Source organism: Rhinatrema bivittatum, chromosome 8, assembly GCF_901001135.1.
Source record: "Rhinatrema bivittatum chromosome 8, aRhiBiv1.1, whole genome shotgun sequence".
In the NCBI taxonomy this organism is placed as follows: Eukaryota; Metazoa; Chordata; class Amphibia; order Gymnophiona; family Rhinatrematidae; genus Rhinatrema; species Rhinatrema bivittatum.
The window spans coordinates 210,043,471-210,071,460 of NC_042622.1; the positions used below are offsets into that span (position 1 = coordinate 210,043,471).

The window sequence follows — 27,990 nt, forward strand, 5'->3', positions numbered from 1 at the left end:
TGCAAATTTTCAAAGCAAACCTTTGAGCATTAAGCCCACTTTGAAAATTCAGGCTCAAGTCTGCGGATATATTTTACCCACAGACCATAGCCCTACCTGGGTTACTGTAAATGACTTTCCCCTTGTCTGGTGACCTTTAAGTACATAAGACCTTGACATTACAATCTGATAAGTTGTGTCGCTGTCAAGTCTAAAAAATTATTGAGATAATGTTCCATATTCTTTCCCCAAAAAGTTGAAAACAATGGCAGTAAAAGAACTTGTGATAAAAAAAAAGTCCCTACATCAGAATAACAAAACCAATATAAATATGTTTTACTAGTACCAACTTTAAATATTTAGGTTAGTCCAAATAATTCAGTGCGTGATAAAGTGTGTAAGACTGGTTGATAATGATAATGCTGACCTATCTCATTCAGAGTTGCCCCCATGAGGTTTGCAGTTCTCTGCTTCCTTAATCTGCCTCACACAATTTGTTTATGTCAATAAAGTCAGTTATGACCTTGAAGTTTATTCTAGCATTCCTTTTAATTCTCATAGGTATTGGGGCTGGAGTCAAACCTCCCAAACCAGGTAAGGAGCATTTTATATTTGTTCTCTGGGTTAGAGTGTCATGAAATGTTCGTCTCTTGGATTCCCGGTTGACAAGTGGATTAGAATGGAGGGTCGGTACTAGCTAAAGTGTTGACATCTCATTCGTCATTATCTCTTTGTTGAGTTAGGATGGATAGGTGGTGCAGGAGCATTGATGTCTTAGCCTTTCTAAGTGTATGTTGTGTTAAAATGGAGCAAAAGTGCTGCAATTAGTGCATTGTTGATTTTTCACTCTTCCCATCTTTTTTGTTGGGTTGAGGTAGTTTGAAGAGATAGTGATGGAATGTTGATGTCTCACTTTTTCTGTCTGTTGAGTTGAAATGAACAGATTGTACTAAATTCTTGATGTCTCACTCTTCAAATCTCTTGTGCTGAGGAAGTATGAAGAGACTGCATGGGAATGTTGTCTTCCTATCTCTGAGTTGGGTTAGGTTGAAGAAATAGTGCTGCCTCATCACCCATAGTTCTAGGTTGACTTATTCCAAAGATAGAGTTAGAATGTTAATGTGTCCTGACTTCCTTGCTCTGTGTGTCGGGTTAGGATGGAGGGACAGTGCTGCCTCATCACACATAGTTCTAGGTTGACTTATTCCAAAGATAGAGTTAGAATGTTAATGTGTCCTGACTTCCTTGCTCTGTGTGTCGGGTTAGGATGGAGGGACAGTGCTGGGATAGGAGACTAGTGAGAGATATGCAGAACTGCAAATAAAAGAGGCAGTATTTGCGGGTGCATTCAAGAAGATAAACCTGTGTTTAGAGAAAAAGAGGTATATCTTTGAGAGGTAAGGTGGGGCTCGCTCCTTGACAGTAGTGGAAAAATATTTTAAAAACTTGAGAGCCTGCCACAAGTTTTTAGGAGCCAGGGAAATTTAATTTTTTTTGTCTATTTTTTGCACTTTTTGTTTTGTTGCTTATTTTGCTTTTTATTTCCCAATTGTTGACTCTTTGCTTTCTCCATCCTCCAAATCTTCCTTTTCCTCCCTCCAGTTTCCCTCCTTTCAACCTAAGCCCTGCCCTTCGCAGCTTCTTCCCTCCAGCCTCTCCCCTGGAAGTGCCATGGCTCCTCTTGGCCTGGGCTCAAAGTGGGGCATTTCCACCCTCTGCCAGGTCACAGTAGTCTTCCCTAGGCCCAGTCCCTGCTGCAGCAGCAATGGCTTCTTCTGACCTTGGCCTGGGAACAGCCACTGCAGAAACTATTCCCTCAGTTTGTTCTCCAACACAGCAGCAGCAGCAGCAGCAGCAGCTCCCCTCAGCTCAGGCCCTGTCAAAGCAAGGGTGGCTGCTCCTTGGCCTAGGCCCCAATGCAGCAGCAGTGTTTCTGCCACTCAGGCAGGCACCAGATGTTAGGCTTCTGGGTGATGGAACGCTCAGGGTATCTCTCTCAAGCTCCCAGGTAAGAAACAGAATCACGATGGCAGAAAGAGACCATATGGCCCATCCAGTTAGCCCATCTGGCCAATTAATTTAGCATTACAATTCTCATTACTTCCTTAATGATGAGAGGGTGAGACTAAAAAGCCTGAGGCAGAATAAATAAATGTAACCCCTGGGCTAGAGTCCCGTCATAGGACCCCAGAGACCACACCCCAGATAAGGGTTAAGTTGTTAAAGTACTCAAGATTCTCTGTCAGGGAGAAGATTATCTTCTAGGCCCTGCTAGTTCAATAAATTCCACATTAAAGTTTTATTGTATACGGCACTAATAATCGCGCTGGAAGCTGATTTGGTTTCCAGCTTAACTTTTACTGATTAAGCATGGAGAGTTTATGAAATGATTCAGTAACAGTTCTTGTTATTTACAAATCCTTTTTTTACAGCTTTAGATCTTTTGACAGTTGTGTGACTTTAATCTCCCAATTTCATTTAGTTTTGCTTTCGATGTCAATTTATGTTGCTTTCTCCTGATCCATTCCAATTAACGGGGTAGTTTTTGGAGCTTCCTCCAGAATTTGGAGGGTAGGCTGACGGTTTCCCAATTTTTTAAGTAAAGTCTCATTTCTCTTACCTTAAGTCCCAAGGTTCAGAGTTCTTACGCCTTCTCCTTACTTTCCCTTGTTGGGACCCAGAAGGGGGGGGCGGGGCGGGGGAACAGGTCCTCTTGCTCTGCCAAATTCCGCTGCTCCTTCTCCCCAGGAATGTCATTTTTCAGGTGCCAGAACATGGATAGGAGCACCGGAGGTCCAGCCCTGCCAGGCCTACGCCTCAGTGCTGTGCTGCCTACTTCACTAGCAGCTCGGGGCATCCGTGTGAAAAAAAAAAGCTTTGCTCAGGACCCCCCTCTGAGCCCCCGGGCGCGGTGGCGTTCCCCGCTGCACCACGTCGCCGGTGCAGCTGCCATGGGCGGGGCTGGCTCTGTCCTCGCCTGCAGCGATAACGCCAGTCGCTGTCGGGAGACGGACGCCAGGAGGAGGCGACGGCCGTTTATCGGGCACGGGGTAGACCTGCTCATTCTCTCAAGCCATGGGGTGCACTCCCGCTGCCACCTACTGCTTCCTCTTCCCCCGCCTGCCTCCTGCCGCTCTCCTGGGATATGTCCCACCGCCATGCGGCCCCGGCTACCCATAGCCTCCCTGGGGCTCGGCCCACCTCTGCTCCTCCAAGATGAAATCTTTTCTTCCCAGTTGTATGCACATTTACTTTTGGTGTTTTGTAATCGTTTAAAAGCCGTAAGGACGCTTCCCTGCCCCCTCCCCCATTTAAAATGTGCGTTCAGCCTGTGCTGACTGAGCACACCTTTTAACTCGGGTTTGTGCGTACATTGTTTTGTTCGAACATACTTTAACTCCCGGTACGTTAACATAACAGCAGCTTACTGCATTGGGAGTTTAAAAAAAAAATGTGCATGTGGCATTAGGAAACCATGCGCTGAATTTCAGTGCTCGGTGTTAGCGCTCGGGCCTTTTGCCTTGGCCTACATGTAATTGTAAATGTGTAAGCTCTTCCCCCCCTCCTCGTATTCAAGGACGTGGCCAGGACAAGTGGTGTTCACAGATTGCGGCCTTTTCTGAGTAAACAAACCAACCAAAAAATGAATCAGGCCTTGCCGTGCTCCCATTCTGTCCTCGGGGGTTGTCTGTCCCCCTTGGCACAAATGCATTCTTGCCGTGATACTCATTGATTTGTTGCTTGATGGGGAAAGGGGCAGTTGTGGTACTGACCCCGAGAGGCCACAGGTGGGTACAGACCGGTAGAGTTGGACCAGGCTTCTGCTGTTGGCACCCAGGTTGCACAGAGGGGTCTCAGAGTGGTGCCCACTGAACGGACCCTCGGAGCATCAGGAGAGAGGGACAGGGGTGCACTGTGGAATTATGGTGGTAGGAAAGGTCAGGGACCAACCAGTTACATGGGAAGTAGAGAACTAAGGAGGTGACAGCTTTGATTTGTTGGAAAGCATTTATATTACTTGTTAAGTTTTGTACTTTTGAAAATGTAGTTACTATTAAAAAAAAGAAACCCATTGATGTCTGCTTATTCATTGTAACAACATGCAATTCATCCAGTTATATACCCCTTCCCCATGCTCACATTTTGTTGGCTTGGCACTTCAGCATCTTACAGATACCAAAAACATTGCTGAACCCTGTACTAGAAGTCTGTGTTTTCATATTAGGAACTAGCTTGTCCTAGACAGGGATGGGGGATTTCCGGCAGCCCTGGGATAGTGCTAAGAGCAAGCTTCTCCATATTAATTACATTTCTTTCCCCACCTCCACCCTCCCCTCTCTCTTTCTCTCTGTTTCCTGCTCTCTTCCTCCCTCTGTTTCTCTCTTCTTCCTTCCCACATTTTCTTGCTTTTCTCCGTGGAGAACTTTGCTGATGCACCTGTAGACCAATGCACCATGAGAATTTTAAAGATCCATATACAGCCACTGTGTGGCTCTGTTAGTTAGCCGGATAAACTGATCCGGCTCATTAGTGCTGTACATTCAGTGGCTCAGCTGTGCTGCTGAATTTACAGGTCTGCAGCATGACCAGACTTAGATAAGTTTTCCAGCTAACTCTGAATATTGGAGTCGGTTGGATTACGTATCTGGCTAATTCAGCTCCTCCCTGGACCACCTCTGGACCATCCCTGGAACGCCCCTGACTTATCTGGCCACATTCTAGCCAGCTAACTAGTTACTTGGCTGGAATTTAGCTATATTTGAGGCCTGGTTTTCATTTAGCCAGAAAACTTCTCAGTTATTCGGGTAAATGCGTTTGAAGATGGACCTCAGCGATTCTTCTCCCACACGACAAATAAAGTTAATAATGAGGCTTCGGCTACTGGACAGAAAAGAAAAGAAAGGAATTTGTTGCATCATACATTAAGCAAAACCACGTTTAGCTGTGAACTCACCCGCCGACCCTTTGCAGTGGAGTGGAACCCAGTGTGTCCTGGGCACGCGGGAGAAGCCAATTAGCTCCAGATGTTGGAGGAGAGGAACTGAGCAGAGGCAGAGGGATTCATCCTGTCTCACAAACATCTCCGAATTTACAGCACAATTTCTGGAGCAGACATCTGGGGGAGGGAGGGAGGGAGAGCGGGCAGAGGGCAACGGAGAGAGCTTAACTACCTGTAACCCGAAACTCGGGGAATACTTTTAAGATTCACAGGGGTCAGTCATCAAAAATATAGGGGCCCTGTTCATAGATTCTTCATCGCAGGGAGGGATGGGGGAAGTAGGCGGGGAAGTAGGCGGGGAAGCATCCTCCAGGGCCAGAAGTGTTGTGTGTCAATCACCAAGTGCATATAAAACAACAAAAGGGACACTTGAATGGTGTTCCACCATAAAGTCTTTATTGAAGCACTTGTGAAATAATAGAGATCTGACACTTATCCTTCGATAAATCCACAATCCAGAAATAAATACTTGAATCAGCAACTATGTGGCCCCTCCTTTCGGTTACTGGGTTCCCCTTATTCCTTTCTGAAATTTAGAGCCTCTAACAGGTATTCCAACTGAAATTTAGGCACTGCCCGGACTCCGTCCACTGGGTACTCCGTCCAATATAGAGTTGTTTTTTTTAAATGGTACCTGTGAGTAATGCTGTAGTTCTGGTTGGATCCTTTCCTTCACTTCCACTTCTATAAAAAGTTTTGGGTGTATTCATATTCATGCCATTTTAAAGAAAACAAAAACAGGCCTTCATTGGCCCTGGCTGGACCTGCCTATCCAAAATACTACCCAGAACCAGTGTTGGGACCTAGCATTGGCTGAGCACCGAGGCCTAAGCCTGGACCAGAGCCCAGCAATGAGGCCTGGTCCCAGCATTGAGGCCAAGGTCTAGGCCCAGTGTTGGGGCTGGTGATGAGGCCTGGACCCAGAGCTGAGGCCTGGTTTTGGTGTTGAAGTCTAGGCCCGGTCTGGGCTATAGCCTAGGCCCGGCATTAGTGCCTGGTGTGGAGGACTGATTCTGGCGCTGCGGCCTAAGCCTGGTGCCAAGGCCCAACACAGGGGCCTGGTCCTGGCACCAAGAACTAGGCCCAAGCCTTCAGTGCTTCTGCCATGACCCATCACTTGAAAAAATCACACAATCCACATGTAGGATAGTGCCAGAGTGATGTCATTTCAATGCCTTCCTCCAGAGCAGATGGCACCATTTTGATGTACAGCTGTACATCAAAATGGCACCAGCTGTACGAGTGGAACGTGCCAAACTGACATCACTCTGGCGCTGTCCTCCAGATAGATGGCATTATTATTCATGTATAGGAAAAAAAGTGGTAAATACACACACCACAAAATGCAATCAAATACGTACAAGGGGTGTAGTGCATAAAGTTAAAGAATCATTTTTCAAATAATTAACCATTTATTCAGAAGATGCACATTAAGATTTCAAATAAGAGATAAGTCCCTTGACTCTTATACCGCAAGACTTATCTCTTGTTGAAATCCTAATGAGCATCTTCTGAATAAATGGTTAATTCTATGAAAAAGAAGGACTCTTTAAATTATGTCATTTTTCAAGTGCCAGGACATGGATAGGAGCACTGGAGGCCCAGCCCTGCCAGTCTTATGCCTCGGTGCCAAAACCAGCTTCAGCACCAGGCCTAGGCTTTGGCCTGGACCAGGCCTTAGCCTTCACACTGGGACCAGGCATGAGCATTAGGCATCTCTGCTGGGAACAGACCTTGGCCCAAACCAGGCTTAGGCTTTGGTGTCAGGCCCCGATGCTGGGCCCAGACCAAGCCTAGGCCTTGTTACGGGGCCTGGACCAGGCCTAGGCCTTGGCGCCAGGACCAGGCCTTAGTGCCAGGATGGAGCTAGGCCTAGACCTCGGTGCTGGGCTTCTAGGCCTTGGTGGCAGGCCTGGCCTGGGCCTAGGCTTTGGCACTCTGACCTAGGCCTCGGCGCTGGGCCTGGCCTGTTTTTCAATTTCCATTGAAGTCAATGGGAGAAGCAATTCTTATGCCAGGGCCAAGGCTGACCCAGCCCTAGGCCTCAGCACCGGGACCTGACCCAAGCTTGGACCTCTGTATTGTGTTCAGCAGGGCCTAGGGATTGCTTCCCCAATTGACTTCAATGGAAAAATAAAAACAAAGGGGTATTCAAAAGCCATTTAGACGGAAAACAAGAGGAGCGGAGTTAGCTGGAGTTACTCGGCTGCACCACTGAATATCCCCGTTAAGTTAGGGGAGGAGGGAGATAGGGGCAGCGATGACGTTTTGCCAACATTGGCAATTGCGGGGGGGGTGACAGGAGAGAGATCGGGCTAGTTTTCACACTATCCATTTCGGGCCAGACTCCTTGGGTACTTTTGACATTCAGACTTTGCCACAAATTTCAAAGCAAAAGCACACGTGTACTCTCCCTTTGAAACTTGCCACGGTCACACTTGCCCCTGCTGCTTGAGCAGGCAGAGAAAGTGGACATGCAGAGCTGAAATTGCAACCTACTGCATACTCTTCTTCCCCTGCCCTGGGGACGCCTCCTGTTAATGCAGGGTCGTGGAACGCCTTTAGCTGCCCTGGAGAGGGGCGGCTTGCAGATGGGGAAATCCCTTTTTATCCACCTAAATGGCTTGGGTAATTGCTTTCGCTATCACCTGTCAAGAATGTAAGTCAAGGAAAGGGGGACGGGCGTGAGGAACGCTTGCACTGTTGCCACTGCGCTGCACCTGTTCCATTGCGGGGCCCGCACGCGTGTGTGTCCATGTGTGAGAGTGAAAGTGAGGGAAGCTGCGTTACTGCTGCTTGTGCTGTACCTGTTCTGTGGTGGGGCAGCGTGGGGAAGCTCACACATGCTTTGGCCTGGGCTGCATTTCGTCTGATTTCAGGGGCCTTGCTGCTTTTCCATCAGCTTCAGACAATTTCTTTCTTTATGGCAGGGTTTGGAGCTCAGCCAGGTCAGGTCCCTGGCGGTCTGGTCCCTGGCGGTCTGGTCCCTGGCGGTCTGGTCCCTGGTGGTTTTCCACAGGGCGCGTATCCTGGCTTCTACCCTGGGGCTGCCCAACCTGGTGCATTCCCGGGAGCTGCATATAAAGCTGCCAAAGCTGGTAAGTAGTTTGACTGCTGTATTAGTGCACCTGATGTACAGAGATAAAAACAAAAAAAATAAATACTAAGTAGTGTGGTTGCAACAAATGAATCATAAAAGGCATTTTAATGTTAGGACGGAGGGGAAGGGATGAGGGAAGTTTGATGGGAGACCAGAAGGTGACAGGTAATATACATTTATGATTCATAATGTGTTAGGAAATCTAGGTCTTTGCTGAGTCCTTTTGCTGTTAGTTCCAAAGTGCCTGATCGTTTTGACTTCAATAGTCTTGCGTTCCTGGATTGTTTTAAATTTTCCTTTGAATATCTGGATCAGAAGGTTATGAGGCAGTGCTCTCCAACAGAGGCATCCGTCTGGTCTTCCCTGTGGTGCTTGGTCTTGTGTCTGTGGGAATTGACTCTTGCCTTTAATGTTTAATGTTTGCCCCGTCTCACCAGCGTAGCCTGCATCTTTGCATGTTCGGCATTGAATGATATGCACGATATTGGAGGCGGAACATGCGTAGGATCGCCTTTCGCTGAATGTTTTTCCCCTGTGGGTGGGTATGGGGTCCTGTGTTGCGTGCTGGCATACTTTGCAGTGTGGTACATGGCAAGGACATGTGCCATTCCCTTCTTCCCGAGTTTCAGTTAGAAGCTTGTCTAATGTTGCCTTCAGGCTGGGCGGTTGCCTAAAGGCCAATAGCAATGCTTCATCCTCCTGGCATAGTGGCTGTAGGTCTTTTATTTTTCTTAGTTTTTCCAGCTCTGGGTTGTATATAACTAGAAGGGGGTTCTCGCTCTGTGGTTTTACCTTTTTTCATCTTGCAGTAGGTTTCTCCTGAGTGTTATAAATGATCAAGCAATCTTCTTGGAAATGATTTTGAGGCTGTAGCTCCCTTTGTTTGAAAGGTTCCGTCAGGTCTGTGAGGTGTTGATTCCGGTTCCTGTGGAACAGAGCACATAACAGAGCACCCACTAATAGGGAACGTGAGCTGGGATTAGACCGTCGTGAGACAGGTTAGTTTTACCCTACTGATGATGTGTTGTTGCAATAAAACGGTGACACCGGGTGGCTTGATTGTATATAACAGACTTTATTTTTGCACGTGGAGGGTGGAAGCTGGATCTTTGAAGGTGGTTGCACCTGCCATTGCTGATAGCAAATGTGGTATCCTTTCCATGGAGCAGTCCTTTTTGATTTTGATTGAAGGATGGAATGTATTAAAGGAATTGTAAAACTGGTTGAGAGTCTCCTCCCTGTGTTCAAACCATAAAAATAGTAACCAATAAGCTGGTAAAGTTTGAAGTGTCTGGTCTGATGCTTATTAAAAATGTCTCTTCCAGTTCTGCCATAAAAGGGTCGGCATATTATGATGCCATTCTGGTACCCATCATTTGTAGATAAATGTCATTATTAAAGCTGAAGTAGTTGTGTGTCAGGATGAATTTGATTAATTTTGTAATAGTTTCCGGTGTGTATTGCTGGTCCAGAGAGGATGTCTTTAGAAATTTATCACGTCTCTTTGCCATCTGCATGAGGAATGTTGCTGTATGGTGATTGTACATCCACTGTCACTAGGAGAGTGTTAGGCGGGGGCTGTTTCATGCTGTTTAACTCATTCGGAAAGTCTGGGGTGTCTTGATCAAGTGCTTGAGAATCTACTCTATAAGTCCTGATATTTCTTCTGTGAGTGTGCCAGTAATGGATATGACTGGTCTGCCAAACATCCAAGGTTTATGGATTTTAGGTAGCATTTAGAAGGTGCCAACAGATGGATGGGTTGGTATTGGGTTTTTCTGATGAGATTGCATGTGTTTTGGAAATGTGTTGATAAGACATTTTTTCAATTGGTAAGATGAAAGCTGCATCTGAGTGATGCTTGTCTGCCATAGTGCAGCAGTGATTCAATCCCTCTAGTAAGGACATCATTTTCTTAGAGGCATCACTGCCTGTCTTGGCATTGCAGTTTGATGGACATTCTGTTCTCTGAGGACAAGCAGGATGGTAGTCCTTGCACATGGGTGACATCATCAGATGGAGCCCAATAAGGAATGACTAGGAACACTGAGCTTACACAGTATGCCCTATACTGGGGTCCCTCTTTAGTCTCTTTTTCTTGGTGGAGCTGTGAGCCTCGCGTTTTGATTGAGCTCTAAAATCTTGGCTTTTGCCTAGTGGAAAACTTTTTTGTTTGCGTTTTTTCGCGATTTTTTTCTCTTTGTTCTGTCATCGGGTCCCTCTCAGTGCCTTCCTGTAGTAACCCCAGTCAGGGTTTTTGGGTTTTTGGTAAGTTTTCTTTCGCAGCAATTCCTCCGTGTTAGCGGTGCCTCGGTGCCTGCCGGCCATTGATGCCCGCTTCTATTGTTCATCTTTCGGCACTTTTTGTTTCGCCCGTCATGGCCATGTCCGGTTTTCGCCAATGTTCCTAGTGTCCGAGGACCATGTCCATCACTGATCCTCATGCAGTTTGTATTCTCTACCTGGGGGCATCGCATGACATCCAGGATTGCCGTTTGTGCGCCCAGATGACCTCAAAGGAAAGTCAACTTCAATTTGACAAGATGGATCAGCTTTTCGGGTCAAGGAAGTCTGAGCCATCAGCACTGGCAGCATCAGCATCAAAGGACCTTGGAGCCGCACCAATGAACACCATGCCATCGACATCGGTGGGATCGTCGGTTCCATCAAGGTTGCCAGTGGATAGGGGCACTGGAGACTGAGAGTTGTCGATCTCCTCTGGGCCGAGGATGCCAGGGAAGGACTGGGCCAAACATCGAGGGAAGCCTAAGAAGCATTGGTACCGATCCTTATCGATGCACATGCTGGGCACAGGGATGCACTGGATTTTGCCGTGATACCTGCGAAGCATCCCCATGGTGAGGAGTTCCTATCTTCCAGCTATGCCCGGGGTCCATGACAGTCTCCACCGGACCTTGTGCCAGTCACCAATATCTCTTGCAGGTCCGAGGAAGATCTGGCCACCCCTTCCTCATCCCAGTCCATGTTGGCATCGGCAACGTTCAAGGAGGAGCTGGAGCATCAAATCCAGCTGGCAGTGGAGTGGGCACTGCAGGGCTTTGGTCCTGTTGCACCGATGGCATAGGAGCCAGTGCCGCCCATCCGCATACCACTTCTGGAGAAGCTCAATGTGCTCATTGGTACATTACCAATCCAGCTGGTGTCGGTTCCTGGGATGGCACTGGTGCCTGGTGGGACACCGAGGCCTCCCCCTACCAATACGGTGGTCGTTGCCAGTTCCGAAGAGGAGGAAGCTCCACCGAGGCTGGCAGAAATGCCGAGGCCAGTAGCCCCCATCCAGTTCCATCAATGCCTGCACCTGTGGACGTAGGCTGAGCACCTAGAGCCTAATCCCCTGTGGCATACAATGAGGATGAGGGTCCCTGTGACCCCTGGGGGATGATCAGACAGAGTTCTCCTCTGAGGACTCTGATGGTCTCCCATCAGATCCTTCTCCTTCAGATGAGCGAAGGAAGTCTCTGCCTGAGGATCTAACCTTTGTAGGGTTCGTGAGAGTGATGGCGGAGGCCATCCCATTCCAGCTTTTGACAGAGAAGGATGCCAGACACAAAATGCTTGAAATCCTTCAGTTAGTGGAACCTCCTAAGGAGATCATGGTGGTCCCAGTACACAACATCCTCAAGGAGTTGCTGCCGAGGATTTGGGAACACTTACTCATGGTGCCTCCCATTAATAAGAAGGCAGACAGGGTTTACCTCGTCCAGAAGGCTTCTGGATTCAATAAGCATCAGCTGCCTCACCAGTTGATGGTGGTCGAATCCGCCCTCAAGATGACCAAGCGCTCTTGGCCCCATTCCTCAGTGCCCCCAGGGAAGGACCTTAGAGCGATGGACACTCTTGGGAGGAAGGTATTCCAAGGTGTCATGCTTATTGCCCACATTGCTGCCTACCAGCTCTACATGAGCCAATACTTGCAGGACATCTGGAAGCAGGTGCAGGAGGTGGCTGAGCAGCTGCTTCAACAGCAGCAAGGCACTCTCATGTTGCTGGAGTTCGGGAAACACAAGGTCTGTGCAAGATGGCATTGAAAATCTCTGCAGTGGGAATCAGTACCCACAGAACAGCATGGCTGCGAGTCTTGTATCTCCGACTGGAGGTACAAGAAAAACTTGTTGACTTGCCATGCACAGGAAATAATTTTTTGGAGATAGGGTGAAGGACGCTGTGGCACAACCCCAGGACCATCATGAAACTCTCCAATGACTCTCTGCCAGTACTCCAGACCCGTTCTCCTCCTCCAGGTGGCAGTCAAGGCCTGGGCCAAGGAAGACTTTCCTTCACCAAAGGAAGTACTACCCTGTATCACCTTGCTCCTGTCAGCACTGTTACGATCCCCCCTGTTGCTGCGCTACAGGTGGTCTCTCACCTTCCACCGGAGGCCGCTCCGAAGCCAGGGCCTCGCCTGTGTTCCATCCGGGACTTGCTCCAGGGCCTGAGAGGCCTAGCTGTTCCTGTGGCTTGCATGCCTCTGTGTTTGGACTTCCTGTTTGGCGACGCCCTTCTCCTAGGGGCCGGCCCGCAGCTCTCCTCCTTATTTATAGGGCCAGCGGTGGGCGGTCCTGGCAAGCTCCTCCCAGGGAGTTGCCTTCTACCTCCAGTATATAAGGACTTCCTTGTCATTTGCAACTGGCCTGCAGATTGAGCATTACAGTCGCCTGTAACCTTGCCGATCCAGGTCCTCCATGTATTGTTGGCTCCTTGTCCTGACCTTGCTTTGATGTCTGTTCCTGACCTTGCTTTGATGTCTGTTCCTGAAGCTGCCTGATCCTGTTCCTGTTCCAGTTCCGGTTGTTCTGCCCTATGTCCTCGTCTGGTTCCTGAGCCTTCTGTCCTGTTGGGCCCTGGAGTGGCCAACAGGAGGGATTCGTCCCCCGGGCTCTTGAGCTTCTGTTCCTGCCAGCCGACGGGCTTCGGATGTCATTGGTCCCGGCATCGGAGTTCCTTCTCGACTGGACCTTTCCTGGTGCACCCTCCTTTCCTCAGCGTGGTCCGCGACCAGCCTTCCTGGGCTGTGTAGGGCGCGTCTGGGACGGGGTGGTCCGCGACTCAGTCCCACGGGTGGGCTGAGTAGGGCGCCCTGATGGACAGTGCCATGTCTTCCTTCCAGCCCTCCTCTTCTACGTCTTGCTTCAGCCTGTCTTGGATGTCTGCTTCAGCCCCGTCTGATGTCTTCTCTGTAAAGGACTCTGTCTGCCCTCGCCTCTGTCCGGCCTGCTGCCCATTGCCGTTCCCAGCGGCAGGTCCGAAAGGGCCGGGAACAGTCGGAGGACCGTTCATCAGTCAACTTCCCCGTGTTGGCTACCATGGGCGTGCAGGTCCGGCTGAGGGTCGGACTCCCTGCTTCTGTACCCGCCTGGCTCACCATGCCTGCCCAGCTCACCTCCCACGGTGTGGCTGGGGCTCCTCCCTAGCTTTTGCCGTGGCCCAAGGGCTCACCACCAGCTCGAGACGACCGCGCCCGCGCGTGCTCGTAACAAGCACCATCAGAGCTCCTGCGGCCATCCCAGACTGCAGAGAGCTCCCAAGGTCCAGCCAGCTCCTCTGCCAAAGCCGGGGATGGGGCTTTGACTGAGCCACAGGGAGTGTAAGCCACTCGCCCATACCCGGGCAATGGACCCTCTAGTCGGGAGCAGGCTGCAGTTCTTTGCAACCAGTGGCCCAGTGTAACCTTGGGCCAATGGGTTTTGTCCATCATCTGTCGGGGATACCAATTGAACCTATTGGGTGACCTGCCAAATTGCCCTCCGTGCCCATATTGGGAGCCAGTAGCGCATCAGGAGGTACTACTAATGGAGCTCTCCTCTCTCTTAACAGCCAGAGTGGTCGAGTCCGTACCACCAAGCCAAAGAAGGCGGGGATTCTACTCTAGATACTTCCTGATTCCAAAGAGAACAGGAGGACTCCTTCCCATCCTAGACCTGAGGGCCTTGAACAAGTTTCTAAATAAAGAAACATTCAAGATGGTTTCCCTGGGCACCTTGATCCTCCTTTAGCAAAATGGGGACTGGCTATGCTCCTTTGATCTAAAGGACGCATACACTCGTATTGAGATTGTCCCAGGTCACAGGAAGAGCATGTCTCAGGCAGGGGTTGTCAGGTCCATGTGCTTGACCATTTGGGTGTTGGAGTCACTAGGGTCTGTTCTCCTGCCCCACACAAAAACTTCTTGACTTCCTTCTGCACCTATTGTAGGCTGGCTTAATCTTAGTGCAATTGGCGCATACCGCCATGGTGTAGACAGTATGCCCATCTCTGTAAGCCTATAGTTGTACGTTTCATGCGGGGCCTTCTTCAATTGAAGCCTCCACTAAGGCCTCCCGCTGGGTCTTGGGACCTCAACGTGGTGTTAGCTCAGCTGATAAAGGCTCTTTTTGAGCCTCTATGTACCTGTGACCTGAAGTACTTGACCTGGAAGGTCATATTTTTGGTGGCGGCCACTTCAGCATGCAGTTTTATCATGATAGAATGGTCTTGTGTACGCATCCTAAGTTCCTGCCTAAGGTGGTGATGGATTTCCATCTTATCCAGTCAGTCGTCTTGCCAATATTCTTTCCCAGGCTCCATTCGCACCAAGGCGAACGAGTACTGAACAGTTTGGACTGCAAGCGAGCCTTAGCCTTCTATTTGGAGTGGACAAAAGCCCATAGACAGTCCACTCAACTTTTTGTTCCTTTTGATAAGAATAGTTTGGGTGTTGCCGTTGCCAAATAGACTCTATCCAGTTGACTAGCATATTGCATCTCCTTCTGTTATGCCCAGGCAGGATTGCATTTTGGGGGTCATGTCAAGGCTCATTCTGTCAGAGCCATGGCAGCATCGATGGCCCACTTGCGAACAGTTCCCATGGAGGAGATCTGCAAGGCTGCAACGTGGAATTCTCTCCACACATTCACATCCCATTACTATCTGGACAAGGATGGCCAACACGCTGGTAGATTTGACCAGTCTGTCCTCCGGACCCTGTTTGAGGTGTAGAGCCCAACTCTTCCAACCTAGGACCCGTTGTTTGGGCTCAGGTTGTCTCCCTCTATGTTACCAACAGCACTGGTGTTGTTGTGCCTGTTGGCACTTGGTTGGGTGTCTGCTGGTCCCCTTTTGTGTTAGGGAGCAGTCTGTAGCTAGGGATTCACCCATGTGTGAGGACTACCATCCTGCTTGTCCTCGGAGAAAGCAGAGTTGCTTACCTGTAATAAGTTTTTTCCGAAGACAGTAGGATGTGAGTCCTCACGAAACCCGCCCTCCTCCCTGCAGAGTTGGGTTTCTCCTGTTTTTTATTTTATTGTAATTCTATGTTATGAGACTGAAGAGGGACCCTGTGAAGACGCGAGGTATAAGGCATGCTGGGCCTGCTCAGTGGGCCTAGTCAAAGTTCTAGAAACTTTGACATAAGTTTTCTGTATTAGGCTCCATCTGATGATGTCACCCATGTGTGAGGACTTACATCCTGCTGTCCTTAGAGAACACCTGCTACAGGTAAGCTATATCCGAGTTGGACAGTGACTTTTACTCTGTTTTGTGACCGTTGTTTATGCACTTCATATTTATTCTTTAAAATGTGATTGTTTAATGGAAGTCAGGTAGAAGCATTAATAGTAACCAGAATAGTCGGTGTATTGCAATGCTCGCAGCAGCTGTCTGAAGCCCAGGCCCCTGAGTGGGCTTCCCTCTCCATGCAGTACCAGAGGGGTGAAGGCTTCTTCTGGCAAAGAGTTGTAATTAATCATTCTCTCCCTTCTTATCATTTTGCCTTCACTCTCTTATTACCTTTTCCTCTCTTCGTCCTCTTTTTTTCCTCTCTTCTCCATCCTTCCCTCTCCTCTTCTCTCCCCTCTCTCTGCTATATTTAACTTTTCTTCCCTTCCCCTCTTCTCTCCTTGCCATTCATTCTCCTCTCTTCTTTCTCTATTCTCTTTCCTCTCCTTTCCACCTGTCCCCCCTCCCTCCTCTCCTCTCCTTTCATTCTTTCCTCTTCAGGTCTGATCCCAGGCACTGGACTTGGCGGAGTAGGTAGGTATGGAAAGTGAGACTGTTGGTTATTGTAAGGCACCAATCCAAATAACACAGGGGAAAAGTGATAAGAGAGGGGTTTGTAGCCCAGTCACAGTCCCCTCCAGGCAGCAGGTACGGTAGGGAATGGTACAGGAGTACTGGCTGTGGGAGAGTTGACGGCTTTAGAAGTTTAAACTTCTCCATGTAGAAGGTGCTGTGGGTAATGGGGTAAGCATGCTCTTAGGGCAGCTATAAGGAAGGGTGCAGGAGTGCTGGTTGTGCACTGGAGGCGTGCTCCTCCACAGTTGCTCTCATCAATGGATGGTGACATCCCCTTGTCCAGCCACGTCATCGGAGGAGCCCTCTCAGCCAACAGGGTGCTGTTATGTCTGGTAATAAAAGTGCTGGCTGTAGGGAACGGTGCAGGAGTTCTGACTCTGGGGGGAGCTGTAGGAAAGGGCACAGGAGCGCTAACAGTGGGGCAGAGCGGGAGGGAATGGTGGAAGAGTGGTGGGAGCTACAGGAGCACTAGGCTGTGCCAGAGCGTTAGGGAATGCGGGAGGACCGCTGATAACATTAGAGCTTTAGTTCCAGGAGAACTGTTTATGGAATCAGGGCTCCTCCGATTTATTTTTTGAGAGATAAATGTTTAGTCATCACTTTCTCAGTTGTTTGGAAGTGCCCAAGTGGCAGATTTTTTTTTAGAAGCAGTGCATTATCCTTTCTTTAAGCCATGCCGTGCTCTCTAACACATGCTTTGTTTCTTTGATAGGTATTCCAGGGGTTCCTGGTGCTCCAGGGGTTCCTGGTCTTCCAGGTGTTCCAGGTGTTCCACAACTGGGAGTGAAACCAGGGAAAGGCCCAGGTATGGATGGGTTTCTAAGAGTATGAGGTGGGGTCACTGGTTCTTGATGGAGAGGGATTCATCTGCATAAGTTTGCATCTTAGTTTTGTAAGATTTTAGAGTGCAATTTTGAGACCTTGCTAAAGAGCTGCTGTTTGCATCATTTATTGTATTCATATTTGTAAAGGGCACTTGCAGAGCTTACAGAAATTCTGATTGTTCCAGATTTTCAGGTAGAACAGGACATCTTGAGGGTGTGTTTCACACATTGTCTTCATGGGATGACACTCATTATTAACCTAATTATTACTGAAGGACTTCCGGTCATGTCGTAGGTCTGTTAGAGCTCCGGGACCCCCTCTCCTTATTATCACTAATTCCGACGCTATAGGGACCCAGACTTACTTTTGTCTCCAGCTGATTTTATCCTGACGCTGTATGGCTCTCAGCAGGTGGGTTTTCTAGGCTGTGGAGGTCGGGTTATGCGTCATAGAAGTGTTCGCTGCAGCCAGGAAAAAAAAAGCAGAGCGGTCAAGATGGCGGCCAAGATCGATGGCACCAAAATGCTAGTGGGGGTCTCGGCGGAGGCACTTTTACAGATTTCATTTTCAAGTAGTGTATCCGCGGCTTTGGATGGGTAAGATGCAGTCTTCTATGGGATGATATTAAGGGCAGTCTCGAGGGGCAGGCGAAGCGCCTGAACCAAGCAGAACAGCGCATCTCAGAATAAGATGAACGGCTTGTGGAAGCTGAGCGCCGTGTTGCAGAACTGCGCGCACAGCAGGTAGTGCTGCTGGATAGGCTTGAGGACCAGGAGGATCGCAATCGGCGGAACAATGTAAAAATTATCGGCTTGCCTGAATCTTTACGGGAAGAGGAGCTTTATGATTTTATTGAAAAAATGGCTGCCTGACCGCATGGGCCTAGTGCTTCCCGGAGATCGTATGCGGTGTGAACGTATCCATCGAGTTGGCCCACCACGAGACAGAGATAGCAAACCTCAACTGGTCATGGCTCGTATCCTGAACTGGTCACACAAGACATGGCTACTTCGGGCATTTCGACAATATTTGGTGGTGGAATTATTATTGTTATTCAACAACTTCTCAGCATGGGTTGCTGCGCAAAGGAAGGAAATGTCACCGGCCTGTTCAGAACTCCACAAAAGAGGAATCCGTTTTGCCTTGCTGTTCCCTGCCAAGCTGCGTATGCATCTCATATTTATGCACCTTATACTTTGTTACTCTTTTTTTTACAAAGAAAGAGGAAGCAATTTGGTTTTTGGCCACCCTGGACCAAGGAAGCGTGGCATGAGACAGTGTTGTTGCAGCCTGTTTTGATTTTTTTTATTGCAACTCACTATTCACACATCAAGATTCAGTGTTCGTTTGCCATTTGTTTTCTAAGCACTATCCCTGGCTAGCCTGATGATGCTTTGGAGTTCCGTACCCACTGGTTGCTGGGGCTAGGATGTCCTAAAAGGCTCGCTGGATGTTCTTTCTCAGGTGGTTGGCTAGAGGGAGTACCCCGTACATGATGACTTTATGTTTTATTTTTCCTAGAGCATGATCTGGGACTTCGACCTCATGTAACGTAATGTCAGGGGTCTTCGCATTTCTTGGTTCTCACTATGTTGGCATTGCATTATGGTTTTTGTTTTGCTTCTAAGGCATCTGCTGCGAACAGAGACAATGGGTCTTTCTTTCTGAAGGGGGAGGGGGAGGTCCCTGAGGGAGGTCCTTTCGCACAGACGCTGATGGTTCTTGGTTTCTGCGGGAGGGGATTTTGTGCTTCTTTGCGAGGGAGGGGAAATTCTTCTATTGGGTGATATGGTGCGTGATGTTGTGTGTGGATGTGTGTGTAGATGTGTCAGATGAGGAGTAGGGGGAGGGTGCTCGGGGGGAGGGGAAGTTTTTCTGGATATCTTGTATCAGGGGAAAGACAATGGAAAATAGTAAGCTTTCGAAGGGTCCTGGGGCTTAGACTGGGCGGCCGGAGGGCTACAGTTCCATTTTGTTTGTCGGATCTGCCTTGGGCCTGCATGTTACACGGTTAGAATACAAGCTGTCATGGCGAAGGTTAAAATCACTTCAGTGAACGTTGATGGGATCCATTCTCCAATAAAAAGGAGGAAAGCACTGTCTATGTTTCAACGGCTGCACTCCCAAGTAGTGTTTCTGCAGGAGAGACACTTGCCAGATGCAGAGCATGGGAAATTGAAAAGAGAATGGGTGGGACAGTATGTATATTCCGCCTTTACTTCTCAAAAACGGGCAGTAGCAGTTCTCATACATAATCAGTTGGCATTTCAAGCTGAACATTTGCTGCAAGATAAAGAAGGTCTTTATGTAATTGTTGTAGGGGTGCTTCACCATCTGAAGGTCACATTTTGTAATTTATATGAACCTAATGTATACTCCCACGAATCTTTTACCCATTTGATGGACCTACTTGCTAACCTGTCTGACTATAGCTTAGTGGTGGTGGGGAGGGGGGATTTCAACATTGTGGCGGATAAGAGGGTTGATTGTAAGCCTCCCAAAATCACAGATAGGAAAGACAGGGGATTGGGTCTCAATTTTCTTTGTCAGGAATTGGGACTGCTGGATGTCTGGCGGGGGTTTGCACCCGGGGGGAACAGGATTTCACTTTTTATTCCCATCCACATCAGTCCTGTTCCAGGCTGGACTATCTCCTAGTATCAGATAAACTTTTAACCTACTATAGGCACTATCTCCATCTCTGATCATGCTCCAGTCTCCGCGAATGTAAGAACATAAGAAAATGCCATACTGGGTCAGACCAAGGGTCCATCAAGCCCAGCATCCTGTTTCCAACAGTGGCCAATCCAGGCCATAAGAACCTGGCAAGTACCCAAAAACTAAGTCTATTCCATGTAACCATTGCTAATGGCAGTGGCTATTCTCTAAGGGGTAGATTTTCAAAAACCGTGAATAGGCGTACTTTTGTTGGCGCTCCAGGCGCCAACAAAAGTACGCTGGATTTCAGTAGATACGCGCGTAGACACACGTATCCGCTGAAATCCGGGATCGGCGCGCACAAGGCTATCGATTTCGTATAGCCGGCACGCACCGAGCCGCGCAGCCTACCCCCATTCCCTCCGAGGCCGCTCCGAAATCGGAGCGGCCTCGGAGGGAACTTTCTTTTGCCCTCCCCTCACCTTCCCCTCCCTTCCCCTACCTAACCCACCCGCCCGGCCCTGTCTAAACCCCCCTTACCTTTGTTGGGGGATTTACGCCTCCCGGAGGGAGAAGTAAATCCCCGCGCGCCAGCGGGCCGCTAGCGCGCCGGGACGCAATCTGGGGGCGGGTCCGGAGGGCGCGGCCATGCCCCCGGGCCGCCCCGGGCCGTAGCCATGCCCCCGGGCCCGCCCCCGGAACGCTCCCGACACGCCCTGAAAACGCCGCACGGTTCGGGCCCGCCCACGACACACCCCCCGACACGCCCCCTCCGAAAACCCCGGGACTTACGCGAGTCCCGGGGCTCTGCGCGCGCCGGTAGGCCTATGTAAAATAGGCTTACCGGCGCGCAGGGCCCTGCTCGCCTAAATCCGCCCGGATTTGGGCGGATTTAGGCGAGCAGGGCTCTTAAAATCCGCCCCTAAGTGAACTTAATAGCAGGTAATGGACTTCTCCTCCAAGAACTTATCCAATCCTTTTTTAAACATAGCTATACTAACTGCACCAACCACATCCTCTGGCAACAAATTGCAGAGTTTAATTGTGTGTTGAGTAAAAAAGAACTTTCTCCGATTAGTTTTAAATGTGCCACATTTAACTTCATGGAGTGCCCCCTAGTCTTTCTATTATCCGAAAGAGTAAATAACCGATTCACATCTACCTGTTCTAGACCTCTCATAATTTTAAACATCTCTATCATATCCCCCCTCAGCCGTCTCTTCTCCAAGCTGAAAAGTCCTAACCTCTTTAGTCTTTCCTCATAGGGGAGTTGTTCCATTCCCCTTATCATTTTGGTTGCCCTTCTCTGTACCTTCTCCATCGCAATTATATCTTTTTTTAGATGCGGCGACCAGAATTGTACACAGTATTCAAGGTGCGGTCTCACCATGGAGCGATACAGAGGCATTATGACATTTTCCGTTTTATTCACCATTCCCTTTCTAATAATTCCCAACATTCTGTTTGCTTTTTTGACTGCCGCAGCACACTGAACCGACGATTTCAATGTGTTATCCACTATGACGCCTAGATCTCTTTCTTGGGTTGTAGCACCTAATATGAAACCCAACATTGTGTAATTATAGCATGGGTTATTTTTCCCTATATGCATCACCTTGCACTTATCCACATTAAATTTCATCTGCCATTTGGATGCCCAATTTTCCAGTCTCACAAGGTCTTCCTGCAATTTATCACAATCTGCTTGTGATTTAACTACTCTGAACAATTTTGTGTCATCTGCAAATTTGATTATCTCACTCGTTGTATTTCTTTCTAGATCATTTATAAATATATTGAAAAGTAAGGGTCCCAATACAGATCCCTGAGGCACTCCACTGTCCACACCCTTCCACTGAGAAAACTGTCCATTTAATCCTACTCTCTGTTTCCTGTCTTTTAGCCAGTTTGCAATCCACGAAAGGACATCGCCACCTATCCCATGACTTTTTACTTTTCCTAGAAGCCTCTCATGAGGAACTTTGTCAAAAGCCTTCTGAAAATCCAAGTATACTACATCTACCGGTTCACCTTTATCCACATGTTTATTAACTCCTTCAAAAAAGTGAAGCAGATTTGTGAGGCAAGACTTGCCTTGGGTAAAGCCAAGCTGACTTTGTTCCATTAAACCATGTCTTTCTATATGTTCTGTGATTTTGATGTTTAGAACACTTTCCACTATTTTTCCTGGCACTGAAGTCAGGCTAACCAGTCTGTAGTTTCCCGGATCGCCCCTGGAGCCCTTTTTAAATATTGGGGTTACATTTGCTATCCTCCAGTCTTCAGGTACAATGGATGATTTTAATGATAGGTTACAAAGTTTTACTAATAGGTCTGAAATTTCATTTTTTAGTTCCTTCAGAACTCTGGGGTGTATACCATCTGGTCCAGGTGATTTACTACTCTTCAGTTTGTCAATCAAGCCTACCACATCTTCTAGGTTCACCATGATTTGTCCATCTGAATCATTACCCATGAAAACCTTCATCTGAAGGTTTTCATGGGTAAACCTTCTCCATTACGGGTACCTCCCCAACATCCATACGGGTACATACGGGTACCATTACGGTAAACCTTCTCCGTTACGGGTACCTCCCCAACATCCTCTTCAGTAAACACCGAAGCAAAGAAATAATTTAATCTTTCCGCGATGGCCTTATCTTCTCTAAGTGCCCCTTTAACCCCTCGATCATCTAACGGTCCAACTGACTCCCTCACAGGCTTTCTGCTTCGGATATATTTTAAAAAGTTTTTACTGTGAGTTTTTGCCTCTACAGCCAACTTCTTTTCAAATTCTCTCTTAGCCTGTCTTATCAATGTCTTACATTTAACTTGCCAATGTTTATGCTTTATCCTATTTTCTTCTGTTGGTTCCTTCTTCCAATTTTTGAATGAAGATCTTTTGGCTAAAATAGCTTCTTTCACCTCCCCTTTTAACCATGTCGGTAATCGTTTTTCCTTCTTTCCACCTTTCTTAATGTGTGGAATACATCTAGATTGTGCTTCTAGAATGGTATTTTTTAACAATGACCACGCCTCTTGGACATTTTTTACTTTTGTAGCTGCTCCTTTCAGTTTTTTTCTAACAATTTTTCTCATTTTATCAAAGTTTCCCTTTTGAAAGTTTAGCACGAGAGCCTTGGATTTGCACACTGTTCCTCTTCCAGTCATTAAATCAAATTTGATCATATTATGATCACTAGGGAAATGGCAGCGCACCTTCTTTTCTTGGTGCATGAGCCCCGAACTTTATCTAGAATAAAGCTTTTCAAGATTATTTGAAGCTGTGCTGGGAGGACTATTTCAGGTTCAATTCCACAGGCACAGTTTCACTCTCTATGTTATGGGAGGCCGGTAAAGCAGTAATGCGGGGACACGTGAATGAATTCTGTTCATTTTTGTACATAAGCAGAATGCAGAAATCTTGTGCTTAACTAACATTTTAAAGTCTGCGTAGTCCCAACATATGCTTGATATGTCTGATTCCACTAAATTTAATGTGGACCAAGCACGAGAAGCTTTGAATCAATTATTGCACCAGAGGGCTTCTAAATCTCTTCGGTTTTTCCAATATCAATTGTACAAATTTGGTAACAGGACTAGCAAACTATTTGCCAATTTGGTCAGGGTTCGTGGCCAAAACTCTTCCATAACCAGCATTAGAGATCACTCTGAACTGCATAAATCCTCTCAAAGTGACATATCATCACGCTTTATGGAATATTACAGTGCACTCTATAGTAGGAAGATTAGGAATGTGGAGCCTTGTGATTCCTTCTTCCAAGACTTTCCCTGGCCCAAGATATCGCCGGCAATAGAGGAGCCCCTAAATGCACCTATCAGGGATGGAGAAATTTATTCTGTTATCCAAGGACTAAAGTTGGGGAAGGCGGCAGGGAATGATGGGCTGGGGACAGAATTCTACAAAATGTTGCGGTTCCTGGTGCTCCCTGTGCTACCTCATTTTTATAATGATTTAGTCTCCACGGACTATCTGGCCCCAGGCATGAACCAGTCTGCTATCATGGTACTGTCTAAAAAGGGCAGTGACCCCTTGGAGATGGGATCTTATCGTCCTATTTCTTTAATTAACGTGGATATGAAATTTCAGACCGCAGTTTTAGCTGCTAGATTGTCTCATAGATAGAAACTGCGTCCGCCTTAATTGCGTATTCCTAGAGACGTCTGGGAAAACCTGGACTTTCTGGCCACAGAAATGAAACTCTTTATTTTAAAAAATATTTTGAAGAACTAACTTTTTCTCTTGTTCTAAACTGAACGCCACTATTAAGGTGGCTCTTGTTTGTATGTCATCAACAGATGCCTCTAAAAAAAGATGTTAAATTTGGGCTATCTGCTACTAGAATATCCATTTCACCCTCAGGTGAAATGGATATTTTCGTGTTAGATATATAGTACATTTTAGAAATTAGTAAATCATTAGAAATACACATTTCTTTTACATATTTTTTAAACATTTCCTGGGCTGACAGTAATCTCGTAAATGGGAAATTCAAAAAAAACGTAAATTTTTACTTCTTATAATATTTTCTAACCCCTCCAATTGCTTATAAATTATTAGGGTATCCTTAATAAAGGTAGCTCCTGTTGTTTGAAGAGAAGTAATTTGCGACGAAGAGGATGCACCTGTACCCAAAGGCTCAACCCGCAGGGAACGAGGGCTGGTATCGGTGAAGCGCCAGCCGACCTCCGTCCATCAGCCCACTTTGCCTGCCGATGGTGGGGACCCGTAGGACCCTTCCTACAGGTTGCGTCAACCCCACCTCAGCCGAAGGGTCCACCTCCGGCACAACATTAAATTGTTACATCATGCTTACCTTGACGATATGTGGAGGTATCATATGGGATTGACTTCCTCCCCACTGCGTATTAAGTGCGGAAAGGAAGATGGCTCCTTAATTCACTGTTTTTTGACCTGCACTAGTCTGGATATGTTTTGGAATACTAGGATCTGCCGTGGGTTCTTGAACCAGTGTTTCGTGCGCTTCTCGCTATTGCCCTGGCAGTTTCCCACGGACTCCGTCAAAGAAGCTTATCGTCTCTCCCTGCTCGATGGAAAGGCCCTGGTGTGGGCCTCCCCCCTGTGGGAGCGTAACAACTCCTCCTTGGACGACTTGCAGCAGTTCGTCACCAACTTTTAATTCCTTTTAATCAGGCCAGTGGCACCTGATGGGGCTCTCTGAATCTCTCTGCCCCATTTTCGCAGCCTTTTGATTGCACCTTTTGGTATTTGCTGCTCATCTGTCTTTTCCATACGTAGTAGAGAATAATCGCTGGGCACCGACACTTCTATTATCAATGCCGTTCTTGTGTTTTTCTCCTTGACCACTATATTCTGGCGTTTGAATTTTTAATTTATTGGTCTGGCGATGTCCCGGGTGATCACGGCTTCTTCATCCTCTGCAGTTCTCTCCGGGCCTCGTGATCCCAGGGTTGTTACGGTGGTTACGCTGTTTCCAGTGGATGAGCCCATGCTGCCTTATTGTGCCTTTCTGGCGTCAGCATGTCGCAGCCAGGCATGAGATGGGGAACAATGTCTTCAGTTCTGTGCTATAACATCTGCACTTGTCAATTTTTCCAGTTTTTATATGTTTGCTGTACGCCGTCATTTTATTCTCCCTTCCTTTCCTTATAATACCTAACATTCTACTTGCTTTTCTTGACCGCCACCGTCCGCTGAACCAAGGTTTTCAAAGTACTGGCCAAGATCTTTTTCCTTGGTGGCGATGTCTAATACGGAGCCCGGCATTGTGTAACTGTCGTTTGGATTATTCTTCTCTGTGTGCATCACTTTCCACTTGTCCACATTTAAATTTTCAACTGCCATTTAGCCACCAAAGCCCCCAGTCTTGTAAGGTCCTCTTGCAGGTCTTCACAGTCGGCTTGTGATTTAACTACTTTGAATCATTTTGTATCATCTGCCAGTTTAATAACCTCATTCATCACTCCCTTTCCCAGTTCATTTACAAACATATTAAAAAGCACTGGTCCCGGTACTGATCCAGGGGGCACTCCACTGTTTACCTTTCCCAATTGAGAGAAATGACCATTCAGTCCTACTCTCTGTCTTTTAGCCTGTTACCTATCCACATTAGGACATTGCCTCCCATCATCATCATCATCATCATTTATTCCTGTGCATGCTTTTCCACTGTAAGAGTTCAAAACGTGTTACAAGCAAACTAAGGGCCTAATTTTCCAAGTGGCTCGCATGCGATAAGGGACGTTTCGCACGCGAAAAGTCCCTTATCGCGTGCGATACCAGGATGGGGGCGGAGTTGGCCCCGGAAGAGGAGGAGTCGGGGCGTCACCGGGGCCGACTCCTCGAAGGCGCCGCGGATGACGAAAAGGTGAGGGCCTTTTCGCGTCCGAGTTCGCGCCCAATAGCTACACCTCCTATGGTGGCGCTATAGGGTGCGAAACCGGCAGCGATCGCACCGCGGTGGTGCGATCGCTGCCGGCTAGCGCAGGACCGCCCCCCAGGTCGACCCCCCCCCCCGCCCCTCATTACCTAAAGTATCGCAGGCCTGCGATACTTTAGAAAATGAGGCCCTAAATGCAGACAAACGTAGAGGTCCATATTCAAAAGCATTTAGCCGGCTAACACAGAAGGTAGCCAGCTAGATGAATGTTTGGGCGCTTATCTAGCAGCTAATAAGTTAGGCTAATAAGTTAGGCTGCTAGAATCCATCCAGGTAAGTCAGGGGTGTTCTGGGGGCATAACTGGTAGGAATTGAGTTAGCTGGCGTAAGTTAACCGGCTAACTCCGATATTCAGAAGTAGCTGGATGACATAGCCGGCTAAATCTGATCAAGCCAAAGAGCTCTCCTAAGAAGATAGTTGGCTGTATTCAGCTAACTTTGCTATCTAGACTGTAGATTATAGCATGTATGTGTACAAACATTTCAACATTTACATGTTCTAGGGATCCCAGAGAGAATTTCTAAACAGACAGCTGCTAGATTGTCTTTACAAGAGTCATACAATAGGACTTGCTGGCAACTGGCCAAAACTGCTTCTTGTAGATCAGATGGGCAGGGAGGTCAGATGGTCAATCTACTCCCAAAAAACTTGCTTCATGATTGTGATGCTGACAAGTCCGACGTTTCTTTGTCTTCTCTCATTTCTTTCATCTTTTTTGGCAGCCTTTCTCTGTCCCTCGCGGGTGATGACATCCCTGTCACTCGTGGGTCACGTTGCGTGCGCTCACTGTGACTTTCCACTTAGAAGTTATTGCGGCTGCACCGGCCTTGCAGCGTCTGTACAAAGACAAGAGCGAGCCAGTTCTCAGCAATTTCGGCAGACGTGTTATTCTTGGCTACGGCGGTAGCGTCAGCATGCTGAATTTATTCCATCTCGGGTCACAGGATTTAGCAGGAGCCTCATCTTCAGCCTGGAGAATTGCATTTGGCACCTTGCCTCGTGTATTCGGTAATGCAGTCCATAATTTGGCAGGCTCGAACCTGACCGCCACGTGCCAGTTGGCTAAAAATTCACCAGGCAGCCGAACTTGACTCCAGCGATGTCCCGACCATGTGCTTATGACTTAGCAGCTTTTCAGTGCTAACCGGCTAAGTTTAGCTTCTCATCCCCAGGCCCACAGATAGCTGTCCTAATTATATGTAACTCCAAATATCCAGCTAGAGTTAGGACTCATTTCAACCAACATCCTGGTCTGGTAGGTTCGAATGGAAATTGGCCTAAAGACGAGATAAAATGAGCTGCTCAGCAGCTTTTCAATGTTTTCCCGCCGTGAGCTGGACAGGGATGGATCACATTAGTACCTGGAGCTTTGTATATGCAGGACAGACCTCCATTACCAGGAGCCAGGAAATGTATTTTTGCTTCTCCTTTTTCCTGTTTTAGCTTTTATTTTTGGCCATTTTGATCTTCATCTTTGGTCTGGTTTTTTTTTCTTGCTTTTGTTTTCCTTATTTCCCTTTATATTTGCTTTTCTTTCCTCTCCCACTCCCTCTACTCCAGGCACTCTCTTCCCTCTTCCCCTCATTGCATGGACTCTTCCTGCTTCCAGGCACTCCCCCTCCTTTCCCTCCAGGTATTCTCCTTCTCTCTCTCTCAGCTCCTTCCTTTCCCCTTCCTTCCCCCCCCCCCTCCAGGCATTCTTCTTCCCCGAGCCCTTCCCTCCCAGCGTCTTCTCTTGCCCTCCCTCTCCCTCCAGGTACTCACTTTCCCCATGGCCCAGCAGTATAGTAACATAGTGAATGACGGCAGATGAAGGACCAATCAGTCCATCCAGTCTGCCCAGCAAGTTACTTTAGGTAGTAACCGCCGCTCCGTGCAGGTTACCCCACGCCTGCTGATAAGGGTGGCAGTGACT

The 27,990-nt window shown here is 47.9% G+C and overlaps 1 protein-coding gene across 1 annotated transcript in view; it reads left to right on the plus strand.

The window, feature by feature from the left end:
• ELN (elastin) overlaps window positions 1-27,990 on the plus strand; it is a 208,687-nt gene that overhangs the window by 77,656 nt on the left and 103,041 nt on the right. Inside the window, exons 6-9 of the mRNA XM_029613541.1 lie at window positions 541-573; window positions 7,909-8,076; window positions 16,074-16,106; window positions 16,861-16,953. Of these exons, the coding sequence (XP_029469401.1) occupies window positions 541-573; window positions 7,909-8,076; window positions 16,074-16,106; window positions 16,861-16,953 (327 nt within the window). The remainder of the gene's footprint in view (window positions 1-540; window positions 574-7,908; window positions 8,077-16,073; window positions 16,107-16,860; window positions 16,954-27,990) is intronic.